The sequence below is a fragment of the Hemiscyllium ocellatum genome, chromosome 1 (assembly GCF_020745735.1).
Source record: "Hemiscyllium ocellatum isolate sHemOce1 chromosome 1, sHemOce1.pat.X.cur, whole genome shotgun sequence".
Taxonomy (NCBI): domain Eukaryota; kingdom Metazoa; phylum Chordata; class Chondrichthyes; order Orectolobiformes; family Hemiscylliidae; genus Hemiscyllium; species Hemiscyllium ocellatum.
The window spans coordinates 14,297,149-14,319,971 of NC_083401.1; the positions used below are offsets into that span (position 1 = coordinate 14,297,149).

Genomic DNA, 22,823 nt, shown 5'->3' on the forward strand with positions numbered 1-22,823 from the left:
GTTTTTTTTTAGTCTTTGATAGTAGTTTGATATAACTGAGTGGTTTGCTAGACTATGTCACAGGGCAGCTAAGAGTCAGCGATACTGTCGTGGGGCTGGAGTCACATCGAGGTAAGGATGGCACTAAAGTGAAGATTTCCTTTCAACATGGTCGCTATTTGACTGGCTTTTAATTTCAGATTGTTTTATTGAATTCAAATTTCAACAACTCCCACATTGGGATTTGAACCAATATTGCCAGAGCAGTAGTCTGAGACTTTGGATTACCATCCAATGACATTACCACAACATCACTACCTTCCCATGCTTTTCTCAATATAGTGTTGATTGGTTAGTTGAACCTTTAATACATGTTGTTTAAGATTTAATCAAAGCCTTGATTTTAACATGAATTGGCCATGGCACTGCCATCGAGAATGCACCAGGGTCCACTCGTCCACTCCGTATTCTCCTCTCATCCAACATAAATGTTGATTTTCCCTTTGAATTGGTATTGTTATAATTATTTGGATGACTGCAAAATGCAAAGCTTCATCAAAATGTGCCATTTTCCAGCAATACTCAAGTTCTATACTGTAAAACCACATTAGCTTCTCAGGCTGTGGGTTCCTTCTCATACTGTGGCCATGTAGGTCAGAAGTACAAAGAAAATCATAGTGCTGGTACCTGAAGTATTCTGGATTAGTGGTGCTGGAAGAGCACAGCAGTTCAGGCAGCATCCAACGAGCAGCGAAATCGACGTTTCAGGCAAAAGTCCTTCATCAGGAATAAAGGCAGAGAGCCTGAAGCGTGGAGAGATAAGCTAGGGGAGGGTGGGGGTGGGGAGAGAGTAGCATAGAATATAATAGGTGAGTGGGGGAGGGGATGAATGTGATAGGTCAGGGAGGAGAGAGTGGAGTGGATAGGTGGAAAAGGAGATAGGCAGGTAGGACAAATCCAGACAAGTCATGGGGACAATGCTGAGCTGGAAGTTTGGAACTAGGGTGAGGTGGGGGAAGGGGAAATGAGGAAACTGTTGAAGTCCACATTGATGCCCTGGGGTTGAAGTGTTCCGAGGCGGAAGATGAGGCGTTCTTCCTCCAGGCGTCTGGTGGTGAGGGAGCGGCAGTGAAGGAAGCCCAGGACCTCCATGTCCTCGGCAGAGTGGGAGGGTGAGTTGAAATGTTGGGCCACGGGGCGGTGTGGTTGATTGGTGTGGGTGTCCCGGAGATGTTCCCTAAAGCACTCTGCTAGGAGGCGCCCAGTCTCCCCAATGTAAAGGAGGCTGCATCAGGAGCAACGGATACAATAAATGATATTAGTGGATGTACAGGTAAAACTTTGATGGATGTGGAAGGCTCCTTTAGGGCCTTGGATAGAGGTGAGGGAGAAGGTGTGGGTGCAGGTTTTACAGTTCCTGCGGTGGCAGGGGAAGGTGCCAGGATGGGAGGGTGGGTTGTAGGGGGGCGTAGACCTGTCCAGGTAGTCACGGAGGGGAGCAGATATGGCATCCAGGTAGCTGTGGGAATCGGTGGGTTTGTTAAAAATGTCAGTGTCAAGTCGGTTGTCATTAATGGAGATGGAGAGGTCCAGGAATGGGAGGGAGGTGTCAGAGATGGTCCAGGTAAATTTAAGGTCAGGGTGGAATGTGTTGGTGAAGTTGATGTATTGCTCAACCTCCTCGCGGGAGCACAAGGTGGCGCCAATGCAGTCATCAATGTAACGGAGGAAGAGGTGGGGAGTGGTGCCGGTGTAATTATGGAAGTTGGCCGTTCCTCAAGACTCCTTGGATGAGCGTTCCATTTCAAGTGAAGTTTAATTTCTGCTCCTTTCATTTCACCAGGGTTCCCTTGAAGACATCCTTATACCTGTCCAAAATCTCTTGCAAACTTGTCTTTGAATTCAAGCTCCAATTTACCTTTAATTTTTGTACCTAGGAGCATCTAAGTAATGCAGGGTAGTCGCCTTTCACTACGTGCAGAGGCAGTTCTGCAACTGGTCCCTTAGCTATACTTGTACCAGTACATAGCCCTTCAGTGGCACCAAAGAACAAAGAAAGTTTACAGCCCAGGAACAGGCCCTTCGGCCCTCCAAGCCTAAACCCATCCAAATCCACTGTCCAAACCTGTTACCCAATTCCTAAGCATCTGTATTCCTCTGCTCCCCACCTACTCATGCATCTGTCCAGATGCATCTTTCATGAATCTATCATGCCTGCCTCTACTACCTCTGCTGGCAATGCATTCCAGACACACACCACCCTCTGTGTAAAGTACTTGCCACGTGTATCCCCCTTTAACTATTCACCTCTCACCTTGAAAGCGTGACCTCTCGCTATTGAATCCTTCATCCTGGGGAAAAACGTATCTCTATCTACCCTGTCTATACCCTTCATGATTTTGTAGACCTTAATCAGGTCTCCCCTCAATCTCCTTTTTTTCTAATGAAAACAATCCTAACATACTCAACCTCTCTTCATAGCTAGCACCTTCCATACCAGGCAACATCCTTGTAAACCTTCTCTGCACTCTCTCCAAAGCATCCAATTCCTTTTGGTAATGTGGCGACCAGAACTGTACACAGTATTCTAAATGCGGCCAAACCAATGTCTTGTGCAATTTTAACATGACCTGCCAACTCTTATACTCAATACCCCATCCAGTGAAGGTAAGCATACCATATGCCTTCTTGACCACTCTATCCATCTGTGCAGCAACCTTCAGGGTACAATGGACCTGAACTCCCGATCTTTCTGCTCAATTTTTCCCAAGGCTCTTCTGTTTACTGTATAATTCGCTTTAGAATTAGACTTCCTAAAATGCATCACCTCACATTTGCCTCCATCTGCCACTTCTCTGCCCAACTCTCCAGTCTATCTATATTCTCCTGTATTCTTTGACAGTCCCCTATGCTTTCTGCTACTCCACTAATCTTCGTGTTATCTACAAACTTGCTGATCATACCAACAGTGCCCTCTTCCAGATCATTTATGCACATCACAAACAACAGCAGCCCCAACACTGACCCCTGTGGAACACCACTGATCACCTTTCTCCATTTTGAGAAACTCCCTTCAACTACTACTCTCTGTTTCCTGTTGTTCGACCAGTTCTTTATCCACCTAGCTAGAACACCCTGCACACCATGTGACTTCACTTTCTTCATTAGTTTACCACAGGGAACCTTATCAAACACCTTACTAAAGTCCATGTATATGACATCTGCAGCCCTTCCTTCATCTATCAACTTGGTCACTAACTCAAAGAACTCTATTAAGTTAGTAAGGGACGATATCCCCCTCACAAAACCAGTTGCCTATCGCTGATAAGCCCATTCTTTTCCAAATATAAATGATTTTATCCCTCAGTACCTTCTCCAGCAACTTTCCCACCACTGACATCAGGCTCAGTGGTCTGCAGTTATCTGGAATATCCCTACTACCCTTCTTGTCCAGGGAGACAATATGAGCAACCCTCCAGTCTTCCAGCACCTCACCTGTGTTTAAGGATGCTACAAAGATGTCAGTCAGGACCCCAGCAATTTCCTTTCTCGCCTCCGTCAGCAACCTGGGATAGATTCCATCCAGTCCTGGGGATTTGTCTACCTTAATAACCTGTAGCCTACCCAACATATCTTCCCTACTTATGTCAACCACTTGTTCCATGTATGTCCATAGCAGGCTTCAATGGCAGTGCCAATAACTTTTCCCTATATATTGATTCACGAATCAGAGACACAACTGAGCCCATATTCACTCCATCTTTACAATCTTCCCCTCTAATTTGGGAATATCCCAGAAAAGATCCACCTCACCCTGTACCTACAAGTTGTTTAACTGGAATTCTGCTGATTCTGGGCTTTCTGCTTCTCCTGCAGATCTGGCTGACTCCTGGTCTACTACTGGTTGGCAGCATGTTCCTTATGCCTTGACCTCTGAATAGTGTCCTTTAAACAACCATTTTCTTGCTTGAGTTGTAATTGGCAATTTTGGCCACATAGCCACTTACACCTAGGCATCTCAAATCCAACACATTTGACTCCTTGTGGCCACTCTTGCCAACTTGCATTCTACAGTTGACACTGCTGTTTTTGCTGAGTTTCTGCTGTTTTGTGCATCTGGGCATCTTCACTCAATGTGTTGTTTCACTATTGGCCAACTCCACTGAGATAGCAGGTTTGAAAGCTGCCTTGAAATTGAAATCTAAATCTCACCTTGTTAGTAGCTTCTGTTGGATGGCTTTGTGTCAAAGGCCATTATCAAACAGTTCCACAAGGCATCCTGGAGGAACCCTCTGAATTCACAATGTTCCACTAACCTCTAGGGTAAGCACAAATTGGGCGATGGGCTCTCCTTTGTGTTGTACCTGTTTATAAAAACAGAAACATCCTTGATCATCAGTGGCATTGCTGCAACATAACTCCCCAACACTTTGCATGGTGCTTGGTATGTACTGTCTACGGTCTTCTCTGGTTGCCCCAGACTCCTTAGAATCATGATGGTCTTGTTGCCAACAGTAAAAAACTGGTACTATTACATGTTCAGCCACTTTATTTGTCTTTAAATACGCAACAAAACATTCCATGTACAGCATTGGACTTTCAGTTTCTTCATTAAATAGTCCCATCCCTCCAAATGGGCCCGTAAATTTGTTTTTTCTCGCTGGCAAGAATTTATCCCACCACTCAAGTCTAATATGGATATGCCGATGTTGAACTGGGGTGTACAAAGTTCCAAATCACACATTAATCTTCCAATTAAACCTATTGGACTATAACCTGGTGTTGTGTGATTTGGAACTTCGCATCTAATAGACATTCACAGCCTCAGTCCCCTCGGTGAATGGTCGCCATGTCAACCACTCCCTCACCAACTGTATTAAGATACCAGTCTTCCCTGACATCACACTCAACGCATTATCTCTTGCGACCACTCTCTGAGATGGCTTTGGTAAGCTCCAGGTTGAATACTCCGCTCTTCAGTCATCGGCCTGGGTTCCCTTAGGACTGTAGCTCTCAGCCCACTCCTCGGTGCATACCGTTCTTCCCTGGCACTGACTGACTGCAGCCCAAGTCCCCTCACAAGCATTTCCCTCAATATTATCTCCACAATCCTGCACCGTTTTCAAAGTCCAGGTGATATCTTTCCTGCTGACAAAAAAAAATGGTGTTTGCACACAGTTTGTGGCCCAGGTCACATCCTTGTCGCCGGTTGCTAGTTTGTGGTTTACCAGAAACTTGAATAGAATACAAAGTAAACTTGAACAGGGAATATTTTATTGTGCATCCTCTCAGCTCCACAGTCAATCTTAGACTTTGTTCTACTTCTGCCTCTGGGTTACCTAACCCACTGTCTTAAAGGGGCACAGGCACCCAAGTACATACATAATGCCTATCATTCTTGGTTCTCTGTCACTTACTTTAAATCTCTGCTGTATATAAAAACAGAAAGGGCAGAAGTCTGATAGCAGATTGGAGAGAAAAGAGAGTTAATTTTTCAGGTCTTTGACCTGTTCCCTCTGGTCTTGACCTTTCTCACCAAAAGAACATTTTCTGTCTCACATACTCTGTTTCGATCTCTTATCATTTGAACACTTCTATCAAATATTCTGTCTTTTCTGGCAAGAACAATGCTAGCTTCTTTAATTGTTTCATACAGGGGATGCATTGGTGTGGTGATATAGCCACTGGACTAGTAATCCACAGGGTCACGCTAATGCTTTGGCAACATAGGTGTAAATCCTACAATGGTTGATGTCAAAATCTGAATCTACGCAAAGCTGCTAGCCAAATGGTGGCCATTGTTAATTGTTTTGAAAACACTCATCTAGGTTACTAATGTCCTTCAGAAAGAAAAGCTGCTGTCCTTATCTGGTCTGGCCCATATGCGACTCCAGACCCGTAGCAATGTGGTTGTCTTTGGACTGCCCCAGCCAGTGGCAATAAAAGATGAGCAATAAATGCATACGACACCCACATGCCATGAGTGAATAAAACAATTAATTGGATATCCCTCATCCCTGGAATCATTCTTATAAATTATTTCTGCCTTCCTATTATTCCTGAAGTGCCCAAAGTTGGACACAATGTGTTAGCTGATGTTGCACCATTGTTTCTTAAGAGAGGGTAAAGCTGTTAATGCTTTGAGATGCATAGTCACTTGGAAGAATATAATGCTCACCATATGTCACTTATTAAATTGTTCAAATACTGTATCTGAAATTGTGATTTACTTGAGAAAGTTGTATCCTTGTTTGTTATAGAATCTGGACATTTGCATAAAGCAATTAGAAGTGGCTCTAAAACCCATGTAGTGGAGGACTATGCAATCTTCAAGCCAGCTGAGAAAGTTCTGAACATTGCTCTACATCAGGTAAGGAATACAGTAAATGCCAAAACCATTACTCTTAAGGTGTGGCTTCACTTTGAACTTGCTTTATTTGAACATTAACTTCTGGATCAAGTTGATTGTTTTTTAAAGGATCGTTCATTTATGAGATTGCGAGTGGCAGACTGGGTCACTGTAATTATCCATGATGGCCTGTTTGTGTGCTGTCTTCTTGAAATGCTGCAGTCCATTTGATAATCTCAAAATCATTAATTTTGTTTTGAACCATGAATTTAGAGACTACACGATGAGTCTTGATATCTCCTGCCCTTCAGTATCCTCCATCTTTAATTGGTAATGACATTGTTGAATCATAGAATAGCTACAGGTTGGGCTTTTGTGGCACGGTGGTCGTGTCCGTATATCTGAACTAGGAGGTTGAGTTCAAATGTCTCCTGCAGTACAGAAGTATTAAAACATGTCTAAACAGGTTTTAAAAATTTAACCATGTGAATAGTCAAAGAAATTGAATAAGTTGCATATCGATAGTATCCATACCTCTGAACTTGGAGGAAGATGGTGGAACTTTTTTTAAATTCTGATGATGTACGTGAATCTATTGTTGATTGTCAGAAATACCCATCTGGTTCACTAATGTCCTTTAGGGAAGGAAACGACATGTGACTCTGACCTATAGCAATGTAGTTGGTTCACTGTGCTATGGAGTGAGCAATAAATGCTGCCCGAGCCAGTGATGCCCTCAGGGAAAAAAAAATCTTCTTTTAGGTCAACAATTCGGTCTATTCAATCTGTGCTAGCTCTCTTCTGAAACAACTTAGCTCGCTCCACTAACTTTTCCCCATGGCCCTTCAATTTCTCTTTCATCAGATTATTTTTCTGTTTCCTTACAAAGAACCTTTGTGGGCGGCACGGTGGCACAGTGGTTAGCACTGCTGCCTCACAGCGCCTGTAGACCCGGGTTCAATTCCCGACTCAGGCGACTGACTGTGTGGAGTTTGCATGTTCTCCCCGTGTCTGCGTGGGTTTCCTCCGGGTGCTCCGGTTTCCTCCCACAGTCACAAAGATGTGCGGGTCAGGTGAATTGGCCATGCTAAATTGCCCATAGTGTTAGGTAAGGGGTAAATGTAGTGGTATGGGTGGGTTGCGCTTCGGCGGGTCGGTGTGGACTTGTTGGGCCGAAGGGCCTGTTTCCACACTGTAAGTCTAATCTAATCTAAACCTCTCTAGTGGTTCTCGATCCTTCTATTTATGGTTACACTTCTTGTGTATCTGTTTTGGGTAGATAGCTCAAAATGTGAAGTCCTCTAATAAATCTCATATCTCTAAGGAGAGCAATCCGAGCTTCTTCTTTTTGTTTTATGGAGTATGCAAATCTCTGGCAAAGCAAGCATGGATTGCCATTGAGCCCGTGAGTCAGCTTCTTCAACCACTGCAATGGTACACAGTGCCGTGGGAGCAATGCAACTGAGCTAGTAATCCAGCGGTCCAGGCTAATACTCTAGGGACATGAATTCTCATGGACCATAGCAGTGGGTAGAATTTAAATTCACTTCATAAAAGTGTATCAATGCATCTTGTCAAATTTGATCCCTTATCCATACTATTCGGTTTAAATGCTTCTCTGCTTCCCTTATTATGCGATTGGTAAGAGCTCTGGCCCCAGTGGACTGCATGGTGGAGACTATCCCATCAGTATAGATTCAATGTTACCCAGGACCAGTTTTAATCTACTTCTCCCACACCAGTGTTTGAGCCATGCATTCATCTTTCTAATCTGATTTACCTTATGGCAACTTGCACATGGCTCAGGTAACAATGTCTATTATTATAAACTTTGGTACCCAGCTCTACAAACTGATGAAACAGAACCTCCTCTTTTGTCCTGTGGTGATAGGGAATAGGCATGAAACTGGAGCTGCAGTTAGAGGGAATATGTGAGAATATAGAGCTGCGGTTATACGCAAGAAGCAAGAATGTGGAGCTTAGGCCATTATTGAATTGAATCATTTATTGTCACATGTATTCAATATAAAATACAGTGAAAAGTGTTTACCTTTGCCAAATATTAACTTAAAATAACTTAAATAACCAGCCCATGCCATGCCACTGCCAAACTCCTGCTCTGGGTTTCACCAGACTATGCCATTACCACCACCAAAATCCTGCTCTGGGCTTCCCAGACCATGCCATTGCCATTGTCAGAGTCCTGCTGTTCACACCATGCACCCACCAGGGGCCCACTCCATGCAGAAGCAGAGTTCAGCCCCAGGCTTCATAGACCGGCTGACTCTAGCCACGCTGCTGCCTCTGTGGAACCATCCAGGCTGCCTTCCAAACAGCAGTCTGGGAGTAGCTTCACCACACAGCAGTTCAAGAAGTTCAAAGAGGTGCAGAGTGATTTTGGAAGTCTCTGGACTGGCTGCTCTGTCTCATTTTCTATCCTAATAACTTACTGTGATTCAAAAGTCCTCATTTATGTACATATGTAGGTGCCCTCCATGATCAATGCACAATGGCAGCAGTATGCACTGTGACGGCTCTCCAAAGCTTATTAAACAGCACTTACCGCACCCATGACCTCTACCTCCCAGAAGGACATGGGCAGCTCTGTTGTTGGGTCAAATCTTGTAAGTCCCTTCCTAACCACACTGTGGTTGTAGCTACATCGTACATGTTTCAAAAAGGGAGCTCAATCTTACTATCGCAGGGGCACTCAGTGGTAAATGACAAATGCTAGCCTTGATAATAATATTCACATCCCATTAAAGATTTTTTCTTTAAAAAAACTGCCAGTTCTTGATTTCTCTTTATTAGATTCTAGTCCCTCCTCATAATTCAGTACACAGCAGGTAGACTATAGCACTTTGAGAAGCTGCTCTCCTCTGCTTTCTCAAGGGCATTGAGAGATGGGAAATAAATGCTGACCCAACCCGTGACATCCACGTCCCATGAATGAATTACAAAAAACTGTCTTTGTGCCCTTTTGTTTCTTGTTCACTCACCTTTTGAAATTTCTTATGTCTTGGTAGAAGAGCTTTATGAGGAAATAGGTTATTGAAAAAAAACCTGAGTGAATTTGTTGCTGATGGGGATAATTTCTTTCAGGAATTTGTCTACGTTGGATCACAAAACTTGGTGGTTCAGCTTCCAGCTGTAAACTGCAGCAGGTATTCCCATTGTGAGGGCTGCCTTTTGGCCAGGGATCCGTCTTGTGACTGGGATGTGCAAAAATTGGAATGTGTTCAATCCAGGAACAAAACAGCTCATTGGTGAGTATTAATGGAGAACTTGGATCTTCTCTATGACGTTGTGGCCATTACGGAGACTTGGATATCACAGGGACTGGAATGGTTGTTAGATGTTCCAGGGTTTAAAAGGAATTGGGGGGGAAGGTAAAAGAGGTGGGGCGTGGCATTGCTAATAAGGGAGAGTATCACAGCTGCAGAAAGGGAGGTCATCAGGGAGGGTTTGTCTACAGAGTCAGTATGGGTGGAAGTCAGAAACGGGAAAGGAGCAGTCACTTGATTGGGAGTTTTCTACAGACCCTCCAGTAGCAACAGAGACACGGAGGAGCAGATTGGGAGGCAGATTTTGGAAAGGTGCAGAAATAACTGGGTTGTTGTCATGGCTAACTTCAACTTCTCTAATATTGGTTGGAACTTCCTGAGTTCAAATAGTTTGGATTGAGCAGTTTTTGTCAGATGTGTCCAGGAGGGATTCCTGACTCAATAAGTAGTTAGACCAACTAGAGGGGAGGCCATGTTAGATTTGATGCTTGGCAATGAGCTAAGCCAGGTGTCAGATCTCTATTGGTAGAGCATTTCAGTGATTGTGATCACAGCTCCATGACATATACTATAGTCATGGAGAGGGATAGGAGCAGACAGTATGGGAAAGTATTTAATTGTGGCACGGGGAATTACAATGCCACTAGACAAGAACTGGGGTGCCTAAATTGGGAACAGATGTTCTCGGAATAATGCACGACAGAAATGTGGAGCTTGTTTCGGGAGCACTTGCTAATAGTGCTGGATAGGTTGTCCCACTGAGACAAGGAAGGGATGGTAGGGTGAAAGAACTTTGGGTGACAAGGGACATCGAACATCTAGTCAGGAAGAAGGAAGCTTACTTAAGGTTGAGGAAGCAAGGATCAGATAGGGCTGTAGAGGGTTACAAGGTAGCCAGCAAGGAACTGAAGAATGGACCAATGAGCTAGAAGAAGGCATGAAAAATCTTTAGTGGGTAGTATTAAGGAAAACCCTGAGGCATTCTACACTTACGTGAGGCACGATAGGGTTGGGTCCATTGGGTTCAGGGATGTGTAGGTTAGATGCATTAATTACAAGTAAATGTAGAGTGGTAGGGGAAAGGGCCTGGGTGGGTTTCTCTTTGGAGGGTTGGTGCAGACTTGTTGGCCTGTTTCCATACTGTCAGGATTCTATGATTGAATTACACCAGGGCAGGGAGAACTACAGAAATGTCAATGACAGCTGCTTTTCTGGAGAGAGAAGAAACTAAGGGAAATAGTGGATAGGTGGTACTGCTGAAATCTGCCTAGTCCAAGGGTTAATACCTAGGTCAGTGCAGTCTCAGCCATCTGGAATAATGCATGTTAATATAGGAAGAAGGTCATTGATTGTCTCCACTTCAGTAGAGTGAATGCCACCATCCTCTCTCTCTGATACTTCACACCCAGTCTCTCTCTGCAACTAGACTAACTTCCCACCAAGGCTGCAACTGTCACTATTGCTCCCACCTGATCCATAAATTACAACTGTTCTACCCATTTCATCTCTCTTAATACCTACCTTGGAGGGGGTCCAGAGGAGGTTTACAAGAATGATCCTTGTGTTGAAAAGCTTGTCTTTAGAGGAGCAGTTGAGGACTCTGGGACTGTACTCCTTGTTTAGAAGGAGGAGAGGGAATCTCATTGAAATTTAGAGTCCCGAGAGCCTGGTTAGAGTGGATGTAGTCAAATGTACGGTTATACATTTTGGATCAAGAAAGGATAGATCAGGGTATTTTCTAGATGGGATGAATATAGTGAATGTCCAAAGAGACTTGGGGACTCAGGTACATAGGTCTTTAAAATATCATGAATAAGTGCAGAAAATAAAGTTAAAAATCACACAACACCAGGTTATAATCCAACAGATTTATTTGAAAGCACTAGCTTTCAGACCAATGCTCCTTCAGGTGGTTAGAGGTAAACAGTCCCCATTAGAGCAGAAAGAGTCAGAATGGGTGATGAGCTGCCTGATCTCTTGTAATCATCAAAAACATGGAAATAGAAAAAACACACCGGATCATCAACGCCACACTCACAGGAATCCGATTCACGAGAGAAGAAGAAAAGGATAGCCAACTCCCATTCCTAGACGTGATAGTACAGAGAACACCGAATGGAGAATTCACCACAAGGGTACACAGGAAAACAACACACACAGACCAAGTCCTAAACTATGTAAGTAACCACCCCAACACACACAAACGAAGCTGCATCAGGACACTATTCAAAAGAGCCACAACACACTGCAGTACACCAGAACTGCAAAAAGAGGAAGAGGAACACCTATACAAGGTATTCGCCAAAAACGGATACCCGCGCAACTTTATCAACAGATGCCTAAGAGACAGACCACGGAACGAGGACATGCCACAACCAAAAGGACTAGCCACACTACCATACATCAGGAGCGTTTCAGAACTGACAGCCAGACTACTGCGACCCTTAGGACTCATAACGGCACACAAACCAACAGCCACGCTCAGACAACAACTTACTAGAACAAAGGACCCGATACCCAACATGAGCAAAACTAATGTAGTTTACAAAATACCATGCAAGGACTGCACTAAACACTATATAGGACAGACAGGAAGACAGCTAACAATCTGCATACATGAACATCAACTAGCCACGAAACGACACGACCAGCTATCCCCAGTAGCCACACACTCAGACAACAAGCAACATGAATTCGACTGGGAAAACACTACTATCATAGGGCAAGCCAGACAGAGAACAGCCAGGGAATTCCTAGAGGCATGGCATTCATCCACAAACTCCATCAACAAACACATCGACCTGGACCCAATATACCAACCACTACAGCGGACAGCTGAAACTGACACCCGGAAGCTGCAAGGACAGACCACTATAAATACCGGAAGAAACATCAAAGAAGCGCTTCGCAGGAGGCTCCAGAGCACTGATGATGTCTCCTAGCTGGGGGACGAAACGTTTGCAACAAAAACTTCCAGCTCGGCGAACAGAACCACAACAACGAGCACCCGAGCTACAAATCTTCGCACAAACCTTGCCTGATCTCTGGCTCTTCACCCCTTTTGTGGAAAGCATCTAAGCTATGACCATCCTGAGTGGCTTACTGACTGTGACCAAGCTCCTGGAGGTATCAGAGGCTGCCCTTGACTTAGTCCGCTCGAAATCCCCTGACCAAAAGACTTTCTCCCTTGACTTGACTGAGGACTGTTGACAACCATTTTAAGTTGTCTGGCTTTGTGACTGTGCTAAATGGCACCATAACACAGCAGTGCTCTGAGCCTGGTATCTCTTGCTTAGAGGAAGGGTATGAAAAGGCAGGAATGCTGAGTATCCAAGTAGGCTGAGCAGGTAAACATGATCAGCATGTGGTCTGAAGTTGCAGCCTAGTCCTAGCTGGTATCGGAGGGGGTCCAGAGGAGGTTTACAAGAACAGTCCCTGAGAATATAATTTCCTTGCTGCAGCATTACAATGAGAGTTGCAGTCTGAGGCACATTGCCAAAACGCTGGAGCAATCTGTAAGTGCATTGGAAAAGTGCTTTAAGGGTTGTGAGAGGCTGGTACATGTCAGATGCCAGTGTCCATGGTATTGGGGTGGAGGTGCATGTGACCAGTGTCCTTAAAGCATGAACTGAGATGTTGGAATCCAGTGTCCAAATAGAGATCCTTTGGCACATACCCCAGAGATCCCCTGGTAGAAGGAGATTGTAGAGACATTGGTGGTGATCTTTCAGGAATCACCAGAGTGAGGGACAGACCCAGAAGACTGGAAGATGACTAATATAATACCCCTGTTTAAGATGGGAGGGAGGCAGAAGACAAGAAATCATAGGCTGGTTATCCAAACCTCTCGGTTGTTGGCAAGACTATAAATTTCATTACAAAGGATGAAATTATGAAGTACTGTGAAGAAGGCATATGGTGTACTGGGCTTTTTTGGTAGAGGAATTGAGTTCCGGAGTCCTGAGGTCATGTTGCAGTTGTATAAGACTCTGGTGCGGCCTCATCTGGAGTATTGTGTGCAGGTTTGGTCGCCATACTATAGGAAGGATGTGGAGGCATTGGAACGAGTGCAGAGGAGGTTTACCAGGATGTTGCCTGGCATGGTAGGAAGATCGTATGAGGAAAGGCTGAGGCACTTGGGGCTGTTCTCATTGGAGAAAAGAAGGTTTAGGGGAGATTTGATAGAGGTGTACAAGATGATTAGGGGTTTAGATAGGGTTGACAGTGAGAACCTTTTTCCGCTAATGGAGTCAGCTGTTACTAAGGGACACAGCTTTAAATTAAGGGGTGGTAGGTATAGGACAGATGTTAGGGGTAGATTTTTTACTCAGAGGGTTGTGAGTTCATGGAATGCCCTGCCAGTAACAGTGGTGGACTCTCCCTCTTTATGGTCATTTAAGCGGGCATTGGACAAGCATATGGAGGTTATTGGACTAGTGTAGGTTAGATAGGCTTCGGTCGGCGCAACATCGAGGGCCGAAGAGCCTGTACTGCGCTGTATTTTTCTATGTACTTGGAAATGCATGGTAAAATAAGGCTAAGTCAACACAACTTCGTCAAGGGGAGTTCCTGCCTGACAATTCTGTTAGAATTCTTAGAGGAGGTAACAAGCACGTTAGACAAAGGAGAAGCAGTGGACGTGATCTATTTGGATTTCCAGAAGGCCTTTTACAAGGTGCTGCTGGCAGGAGGCAGAGTTTAGGGATAAAGCAGTCTTTTACAAGATGGCAACTTATGACTAGTAGAGTTCCTCAGGGGTTAATGGTTGGACAACACCATTCTTATTATATATTAATTATTGGGATGAAGGAACTGAGGGCATTGTTAAGTTTGCAGGTGGCACAAAGGGAGGGACAGGCAGAGTTGAGGAAGCAAGCAGGCTGCAGATGGACTTGGACAGGCTAGGAGACTGGGCAAGGAAGTGGCGATGGAATAGAGTGTGGGAAACTGCACTTTGGGAAGAATAGAGGCATAGACTCTTTTCTTGGAGAAAGGTTTTCAAGATCTGAAGCATAAAGAGACTTGATTCAGTATTCTTTGAAAGTTAACATGGATTTTCAGGTGGAGTTAGGAAGGCAAATGCATTCATTTCAAGGGGACAAAGATGTATTGCTGAGGCTGTGTCAGGCTCTGGTCAGGCTGCTTTAGAAATATTGCGAGCAGTTTATTGGGCCTGCTATCGAAGAAAGGATTTCCTGGTGTTGGAGGGGGTCCAGAGGAAGTTTCCAAGAATTATGTTTGGGTTGAAAGGCTTCTCATTAGAGGACCAGTTGAGGACTCTGGGTCTGTACTCGATAGAGTTAAAAAGGATTGAGAGGGAATCTCATTGAAATTTACAGAATCCCGAGAGCCTGGTTAGAGTGGATATAGTCAAATGTACGGTTATACATTTTGGATCAAGAAAGGATAGATCAGGGTATTTTCTAGATGGGATGATTATAGTGAATGTCCAAAGAGACTTGGGGACTCAGGTACATAGGTCTTTAAAATATCATGAATAGGTGCAGAAAATAAGGAAGCTGTTGAATTGTTAGCCTTTATATCTCGAAGACTGGAGTATAAGGATGCAGAAATTATGCTGATGTCATACATCCCCGTTGGAGTACAGGGAGCACAGCTGGACATCCCGCCTTAGTGAGGATACATTGGCGTTGAGGGAGTACAACATAGGTTTACCAGGATTTCGGACGTTAAGTTATGAGCAGAGATTATACAAAATAGGCCTGCTTTTCAAGAATTTAGCAGGTAAGGGGGTGATCTGATCAAAATCTTCAAAATATATTAACAGGAAAAGACAAAGTAAATAAAGTTAAATTATTTCCACTGGTTGGAGATTGTAAAATTAAGGGCCAGAACTATTCAAGAGAAATGTTAGGAAGCACCTCTACCTAATAAGGGTGATGAAAGGATTGGAACTCTCTTCCACAAACAGCAGTGGATGCCAGATCTGTTGTTAATTTTAAATCTGAGATGAATAAGTATTTGTTAAGTAAAGGTATTATGGGATATGAGCCAGAGTTGGCAGAACTGAGGAGTTAGGCCAGAGATCAGCCATGATCTCATCGATAGGCGGAACAGGCCCAAGGAATGAATGCCCTACTCATGTTCCTGTGTTCTCCTGATAATCATAGATGAGGCTTCACAATCTAAATTTATTATTAAAGTATGGGAGAATCAGTATTGGATGAGGGTGCCCCAAGGGTCTCCAATAGCCCTGTACCTTTCACTGGTATATGACTTAAGCAATAGAGGAAGTCAGAGTGTCAGGAGGAGTGTTATTGCAGTGCATGGATGACCTCCTCTTTGTATCTGTTAGTATATGCCATCGCACACTAGAGATGATACAATTGCCAGAAGCCATAATAGTTGGACTTAAGATTAACCCACCTTAACGGTGGCTCAGTGGTTAGTACTGCTGCCTCACAGCACCAGGGTCCCAGGCTTGATTCCAGCCTCAGGCGACTGTCTGTACATTCTCCCCGTGTCTGCGTGGGTTTCCTCTGGGTGCTTTGGTTTCCTCCCACAATCCAAAGATGTGTAGGTCAGGTGAATTGGCCATGCTAAATTGTCCATCGTGTTAGGTTCAGTAGTCAGAGGGAAATGGGTCTGGATGGGTTACTCTTCGGAGGATCGGTGTGGACTGGTTGGGCCGAAGAGCCTGTTTCCACACAGTAGGTAATCTAATCTAAACTCAAATAGGGCAAGAAAAGTTTATGTATCAAGGGAGGGAAGGCCCACACAGTGGAACAGAGACAGCATTCTTACACCTGCAGTGCCCAGCAATGTACAGGTAGTAAGACAAATTCTGAGACTTCATAGTTACGACTGAAACTTTATAATTAAGCTGCTATAAATATGAAGGGCTGAATGGCTTTTTCTGTGCTGTAACTTTTCAGAGTTTCCTGTTTCAATGTGGAATGTTTGTGCAACAGTAACCGTGAGCTCCTGCAGGGTTCAGATGTTGTGTTAGAATGAATGCTGTTTAATCAAATTATCTATCAAAAATGTATTGCAAAATTTCAAACTGTACACACTACATGTTTACTTTTCATCATAAATGCCTTTGTGTGCATATATAATTGAATCTTGTTAACTGTATTCATACCTTTACTGCACCTCCTTAAAGCAAAACAAAAAGCTAGAATACTTCAGCAAGTTATATATTTTTTAAAAATTTGTTTATTTAATTTGGGAATTGCTGAACAGGCCAGCATTTATTGCCCGACTCAAATTGTCCAGAGGGCAATAAAGGACCAACCACATGTCGGCCAGTCTGGGGACGAATGAAGGCCGTTAGTGAACCAAGTGATTTTTAAACAACAGTTGAAAGTGGTTGCCATTTGGTTTAATTTTTAATTCCAGATCTTTATTGTTGAATTGAAATTTCACCATTTGCCTTGATGGGATTCAAACCCATGTTCCCAGAGCTTTAACCTGGGGATCTGGATCGCTAGTCCAGTGACATTATCACTATGCTACAACCTCGCCAGTAATAGTAATTATTTTTTAAAACAGATGATAATTATTGCTTCAAGGATTTTCTGAGCTTTCAAAAACCAAAATAATTTTGTTTCCTCCATTTAGGAATCTGCAAGATCCATGTAAAACTGAGAAAGGTATGTTTGTTAAGACATTCAACCCTTATATGCCTATCTGATTTTCAACATCTTTCCACCTCCCACCTCTCTCCTGATGCTATTAATGTGACTGTAGCACATAAAAGGAGAGAAAATAGGAGCAGATGTCGGCCATTCAGCCCATCGAGTTAACTCTGTCATTCAAACATGATAAGGGCGGATCCTCTATCTCAATGTCATACTCCTGCAGTCTTTCCATACTCACTGATGCCATTTGCCTCTTGAAATCTGTCTGTTTCTTTCATAAACATATTTTGTGGCTTGATCTCCGCTGACTTCTGCAGTAAAGAATTCCACAGGTTGACCACACTATTAGAGAAGAAATTTCTACTCATAGCAGCATAAACCAAGAGCCTTGTACTGGATCCCTCAGCTAGGGGAAACATCATTCCTGCATTCAACCTTGTCAGAATTTGATATGTTTAATGGGATCCCCTGTCAATCTTGTAAACTGGGTGCAGGTCTAGTTAACGTAAGCTTTCTTCATACAAGAAACCTACCACGCTAGAAATCAGTCTGGCAATATCTGTTCTTGGGTAAGGATATCAAAACCTTAACCCTGCACTCAAATGCTCTTCCATTCAAAGCCAACATACCATTTGCTCTCCTAACTGCTTGTTGCATCTGTATACTCGCTTGACTGGTGTGTGAGGACATCCAGATCCCCTTCGTACATCAACATTTCTTAATCTAACACTGTTTCAATAATATTTTGCCATTCTGTTTTTAAATAATTGTTTGGTAGTACACAACTTAAAATTTGCTAAAAGGCCACAATAACTTGAAGCTTATGTCTAATACTTTTCAAAAATACAACACAAGAAACAGATTTGAACAAAATGGTATTTCTTTATTCAAATCTATTCCTTGTGTCCTCATTCTGATGAGTCCAAGACAGAGTCATAGAGTCATACAGCATGGAAACAGACCCTTTGGCGCAATTCATCCATGTCAATTGCCTGCATTTAGCCATATCCCTCTGAACATTTCCTGCCCTTGTACCTCTCCAAATATCTTTTAACAGCTTTTCAACTCCCTTTAAATCGTAACACTGACGTACTCCTCACAGCATAAGGGTCATAACTGGGAAGGGTTCAACTTTAATCACAGCCCTCTGTACCACAAGCTCTTTCACAATGTGTAAATATATGAAATCCCAAGATATCTAATTCATTTGACTGACTGCTACTCAGGACTGAAGCAATTCATACTGGCTGCTTCCATAATGATAACGCAAAATTCTATTTATTGAAACATGCATAACTTTAACAAGTGTAGTGAAGGGAAAGGATTTTTAATTTATGTAACTTAAACTGTACCCCTTCAAACCCCCAACTCCACACACAGTCAATACAATCAGGATAGGCAAACATTAACTGATTTAGTGTTTAGTGTGGCCAATCTTTGGCGTCATTTCAAAACACAGAAAAGATTGAATATAAAGCTAGAAAAAGAAAACAGTAATGTTCATCTTACGCCCTTTTATCTCAATAAAGTTAGTTAGTCTTTGGAATAGTTTCCACTTCTAGCTCAGCTTCTCCACTTCAGATCCTTGTGTCCATGCTGCTGAACCGTAGACGATCGTGCGTTGCCACAACAGGAACAAAGAGTTGCCACACTCCAGCACCATCTCGCCTCCACTAATGCCGCCTCTTTCATGAGTTCACGCTGGGCTGACCTTACCAATGCAGCTGCCAGCAGTACCACAGGGGTCTGTGTTGAAACCAGGGTCACCGTATCTGCCATCAGGTGCCTGGGCCTAACCGCAGACCTAGACCCTCAGGTCAGCCTGTGACTCTGGATCAGGGCATTAACCCTGGGACCTGCTCTTCACTCAGTGGGAGACCTGGAACCTCATAAACAGTTCACTGCATAATCAGTGGCTGGAAAAAGAATATAGACAGGATAAACAAAATCCTAAAAATTAAAAGCCCAGACCACAAGGTGGAAAGTTATTTTTAACACGGCCCTTCTGATTTTTAAAATTTTTTTTTTTGCTTTCCAGGCATTTCACTGTCAGGGAAGATGGTGCCAGTGGTGAATGGGACCATGGTTTTCCTTCAGTGTGAACCCAGTTCTGCCTGGTCAACGTGTCACTGGACAACACCCAATGGAAATTTGAGTAACAACGATAATGCCAAGGGAATTGGCGTGTTAGCTGCACCGAGCAGCCTGGGTGATTACAGGTGCACGTGCATTGAGGACAAAATTCAAGCTCTTACAGCGTTCTACGTTCTCGAGTTTGGATCTTCAACTGATCCAAGGAAGGAAACTCAATCTGTTAGTTATATACTGCTGCTTTTCTTATTTATCCTTGGCTTTATTCTTGGTGCCTTTGCTTACAAGCTTGGCGATTGGTATTGCAGCAAGAAAAACGCACCTCAGAGCAGCCATAAGGGGAATTGTACAGACGCAGCTGGAGGAGCCACAGTCCCCAGTTTGGACTCCACCGATGAAATCCGACCCCTGACCATCAGCCAGAAAACTGAATCAGGTCTAAATGGAACCAGTGAAAAAGACGATGACTATGAAACTATGGATAAGGAAGTGAACGGAGTGAACGTGGCCCCATTGAGAAACCACACCATTTCTATTATATCATGCCAGGATGAAACCTCAATTTAATCACTAGCTGACAGACGAACCACCACCCTTTATGAATATGCCCCCTAAAAAGCAGTCAAAAACCTGCTTTACAAAAATGTGTTGCTTTGAACTCTGTCCACAAGTGTTTCTTCGAAGTAAGAAAGTAAAAATTTTGGGAATGTGATGCCCACTCTACATCACAGTTTTGGCAACACTTTCAAACATGCCTTGTACAGAATCCTTGCCTTGGAAGTGGAGGGGAAAGTGATTTACTTTTATTATGTGACCATTTAACTCTCTGAAGATTACCCAAGTTGCCCGGTAAAGTTTAAACCAAAACATTTAAAGAACTGGCATTGTTTAAACCTGTGAATATATTTTTTTTAGAGAGTGTGAAAGATGGAACTTAGTTGAGTGGTCAGGTCTCTGGGATGGACTCTTGTTCTGTAGCGAGCTCATTGATCTCAGTCCAGGGTGTTACTGAGTATTGCCAGGAGAGTAAATGGCAAATTTCTGCTCTTGATCACCATTCCATGACCATTTAGCAGCTATAGAGGACACATATACATATAGCAAGTGGTCAAGACTAGTTCTGATAGCTCTGTTAATGGTGAAATTACTTGCAGAGCTGTGAAGAAAAATTGGAACAGTGAGATTAATTGGATAGCTCTTCCAAAGAATCAGCCCACACACAATAGGTCAAAAAGACTCCTTCTATAATGTGTCATTCTATGACTGTTTAGGAGTATCTGTGAATCAGTGACCACTGGCCGAGATATTATTGTTACCTTGCACTTAAAGATTCACACTGAAAAAGGAGTCAACGTCTTTGAGATAGGAGAATTAATAGAAGTAACGACAAAAATGACCACTAATATTAACACCTAATACCACTCATCCCATAGGATTGTCCAGAACTTATTACATCTTCAAAATGCTTTGTCTGTGGAGATGCATGCCTATCAGTGGGACAGCTCAATCCGAACTTGGAATAAGGATGTTGCTGTGTATAGTGCTCCAGTAACACCAGCATGCAGTCAGCACTTCTGCTGTGTGACTACTGAGAAGAAGAATGCAATCGAAGACATTGTATCACCTGGCATCTGCATTCCTTTCATTGCCGTTGGAATCTCAGGAGTCACCGAATTTAGAATGTTCCTAAGCAGAAAGCAGAACTGAGCACAACCACCACTGTCCTCATTTGGCCTTCCATACTGTTTCAATGTTGCTCTTGCTATTTTCAGTGGAAGGACCAACTACTCAACAATTGTAAACATTAGTCATTGTTTATTTTAGCCCTTGGAATGCTATTATTTGATATTTAGTTATTACTGTTATCCGTTTTACTCTTGCTTCTCTCCAAAACTTTTTTGTAAGGATCCCAACTTAACAGAAATTGACTGATGCTCTTCCAGTGCACTTTTGGCAGCAGTGGAACGGGGGGAAAGTGAAATATGAGTTGATGTGTAGCATTATGTCTAACTTTTGTGCATTGCATCAGGTTTAACCTGGGAGAGCAGTACTTTGGGAACATCACAGCTATCTTTAAACTTATTTAGTAGACTGTGTGTGGGAGTGAAGGACTCACACTTGAAGCCAATAAATATCCTTTATGTGCGATGTTCTTAATTCACCATCTCACATAACTTCTGAAACTATTCACTTGTGATCACTATTACATGAGGTAATATTAACAGTCTACAATGAATGATTTTGAAATAGCCATTCATTATACATCTGATATACCCTTCCATTAGCTTTAATTGATAGGAAGATCAGGCTGGATATTTAATGCCTGAGTAATCTGCATTTTTCCAGTTTCTCAAAGTTTAAGTTAGTCCTTTCTCTTTTACAGTTCAAATCATTCACTTCAAATGAAACCATTTGAAACGACGTAGTGTTTTTTTCATAGTTAAACTGGGCTTGTTATGAAAACCACATGGCTCTTGATGTATGGGGGCTAGCGTAAAATGTCAGCAGTGTCACAATACTGCGTGCTTTAAGTGCAGTTCTGCTGAATACTACGTGCTTTAAGTGCAGTTCTGCTGAGATTACTGGTGTCCGTCCCTTATCTCTATCAGTATTCAGCAATAGGCCTGAGCCTTTCCAGTATTGTTCTTTATGAATTTTGATTTATAATTTTATTTGATGCAGATTGCAGAAGGTTGAAAATTGATGGGAGGGTTAGGGGAGGGATGGTAGGGATTTCTGATGGCTCAGAGGGTCGATCCTGACCTGGAGAAGGACAGGTCAGGTTGTGTCAGTCCAGTGTCAGCTGAGACAGCATAGCGGGCCATAGAGTGTCCCTGAGAGACTCAGAGAAAAAACATGAAGAGATTCTGTACTACTTTGACCTGATGTCAGATATTTGGGTGCACATGCGAGGTCAAGATTTTCAACAATGATACATTCCTTGGAGAATGAGCAACCGACACACTCTCTGTATAGTCTCTGGTGTGACAATTGGGCACATGAACAAATGATTTGAGGGGCTTGCCTTTTAGATCTGTAGCTCACTGGAAATTGGTATCTTGTGAAGAATGGGGGAGTAATTTAGGGAGGGTTAGGGTGTGGGGATTTATGCTTGGGACAATGAATAAATTCTGAGCTTTTGACTGGCTTTTTATATATAATCAACCTATTTGTTGCACCCTGTTGTACATTTGTTTCAGAAATTATCTGTCATTATTACATGCTGTGGTGCAAAGTGACTGTGCACATCTTCAGTTTAATGCAGTAGCAGGGGATCTAGGTAACTGGCAGATAAAATGTTTTAACCAGTTGTATAGAGAAATTCTCAGAGTCCAGTTACCAAAATTATGCTTTTTTAAAATAAATGACTATTTTGTGGTATCTCAAAAATATGTTGGATGCTATTTAGCCTCTTTGGTAAAGTGTTGTAACGCAGCTGAACACTTCTTATAAAAGTAGTTTTAGTTCTTAATCTTGGATGTTTCCCATCAATTCGAGGCTGGATTGATTGCAGAG

At 43.0% G+C, this 22,823-nt stretch overlaps 1 protein-coding gene across 2 annotated transcripts in view; it reads left to right on the plus strand.

Moving 5' to 3' along the window:
• Nucleotides 1-22,697, plus strand: part of sema4f (sema domain, immunoglobulin domain (Ig), transmembrane domain (TM) and short cytoplasmic domain, (semaphorin) 4F) — a 234,365-nt gene extending 211,668 nt beyond the window's left edge. For both annotated transcript variants that reach the window (XM_060837263.1, XM_060837356.1), the window contains exons 11-14: nt 6,240-6,349; nt 9,431-9,594; nt 17,197-17,228; nt 19,255-22,697. In XM_060837263.1, the coding sequence (XP_060693246.1) occupies nt 6,240-6,349; nt 9,431-9,594; nt 17,197-17,228; nt 19,255-19,874 (926 nt within the window). In that variant the 3' untranslated portion in view covers nt 19,875-22,697. The remainder of the gene's footprint in view (nt 1-6,239; nt 6,350-9,430; nt 9,595-17,196; nt 17,229-19,254) is intronic.
• The last annotated feature ends 126 nt before the right edge of the window (nt 22,698-22,823 follow it).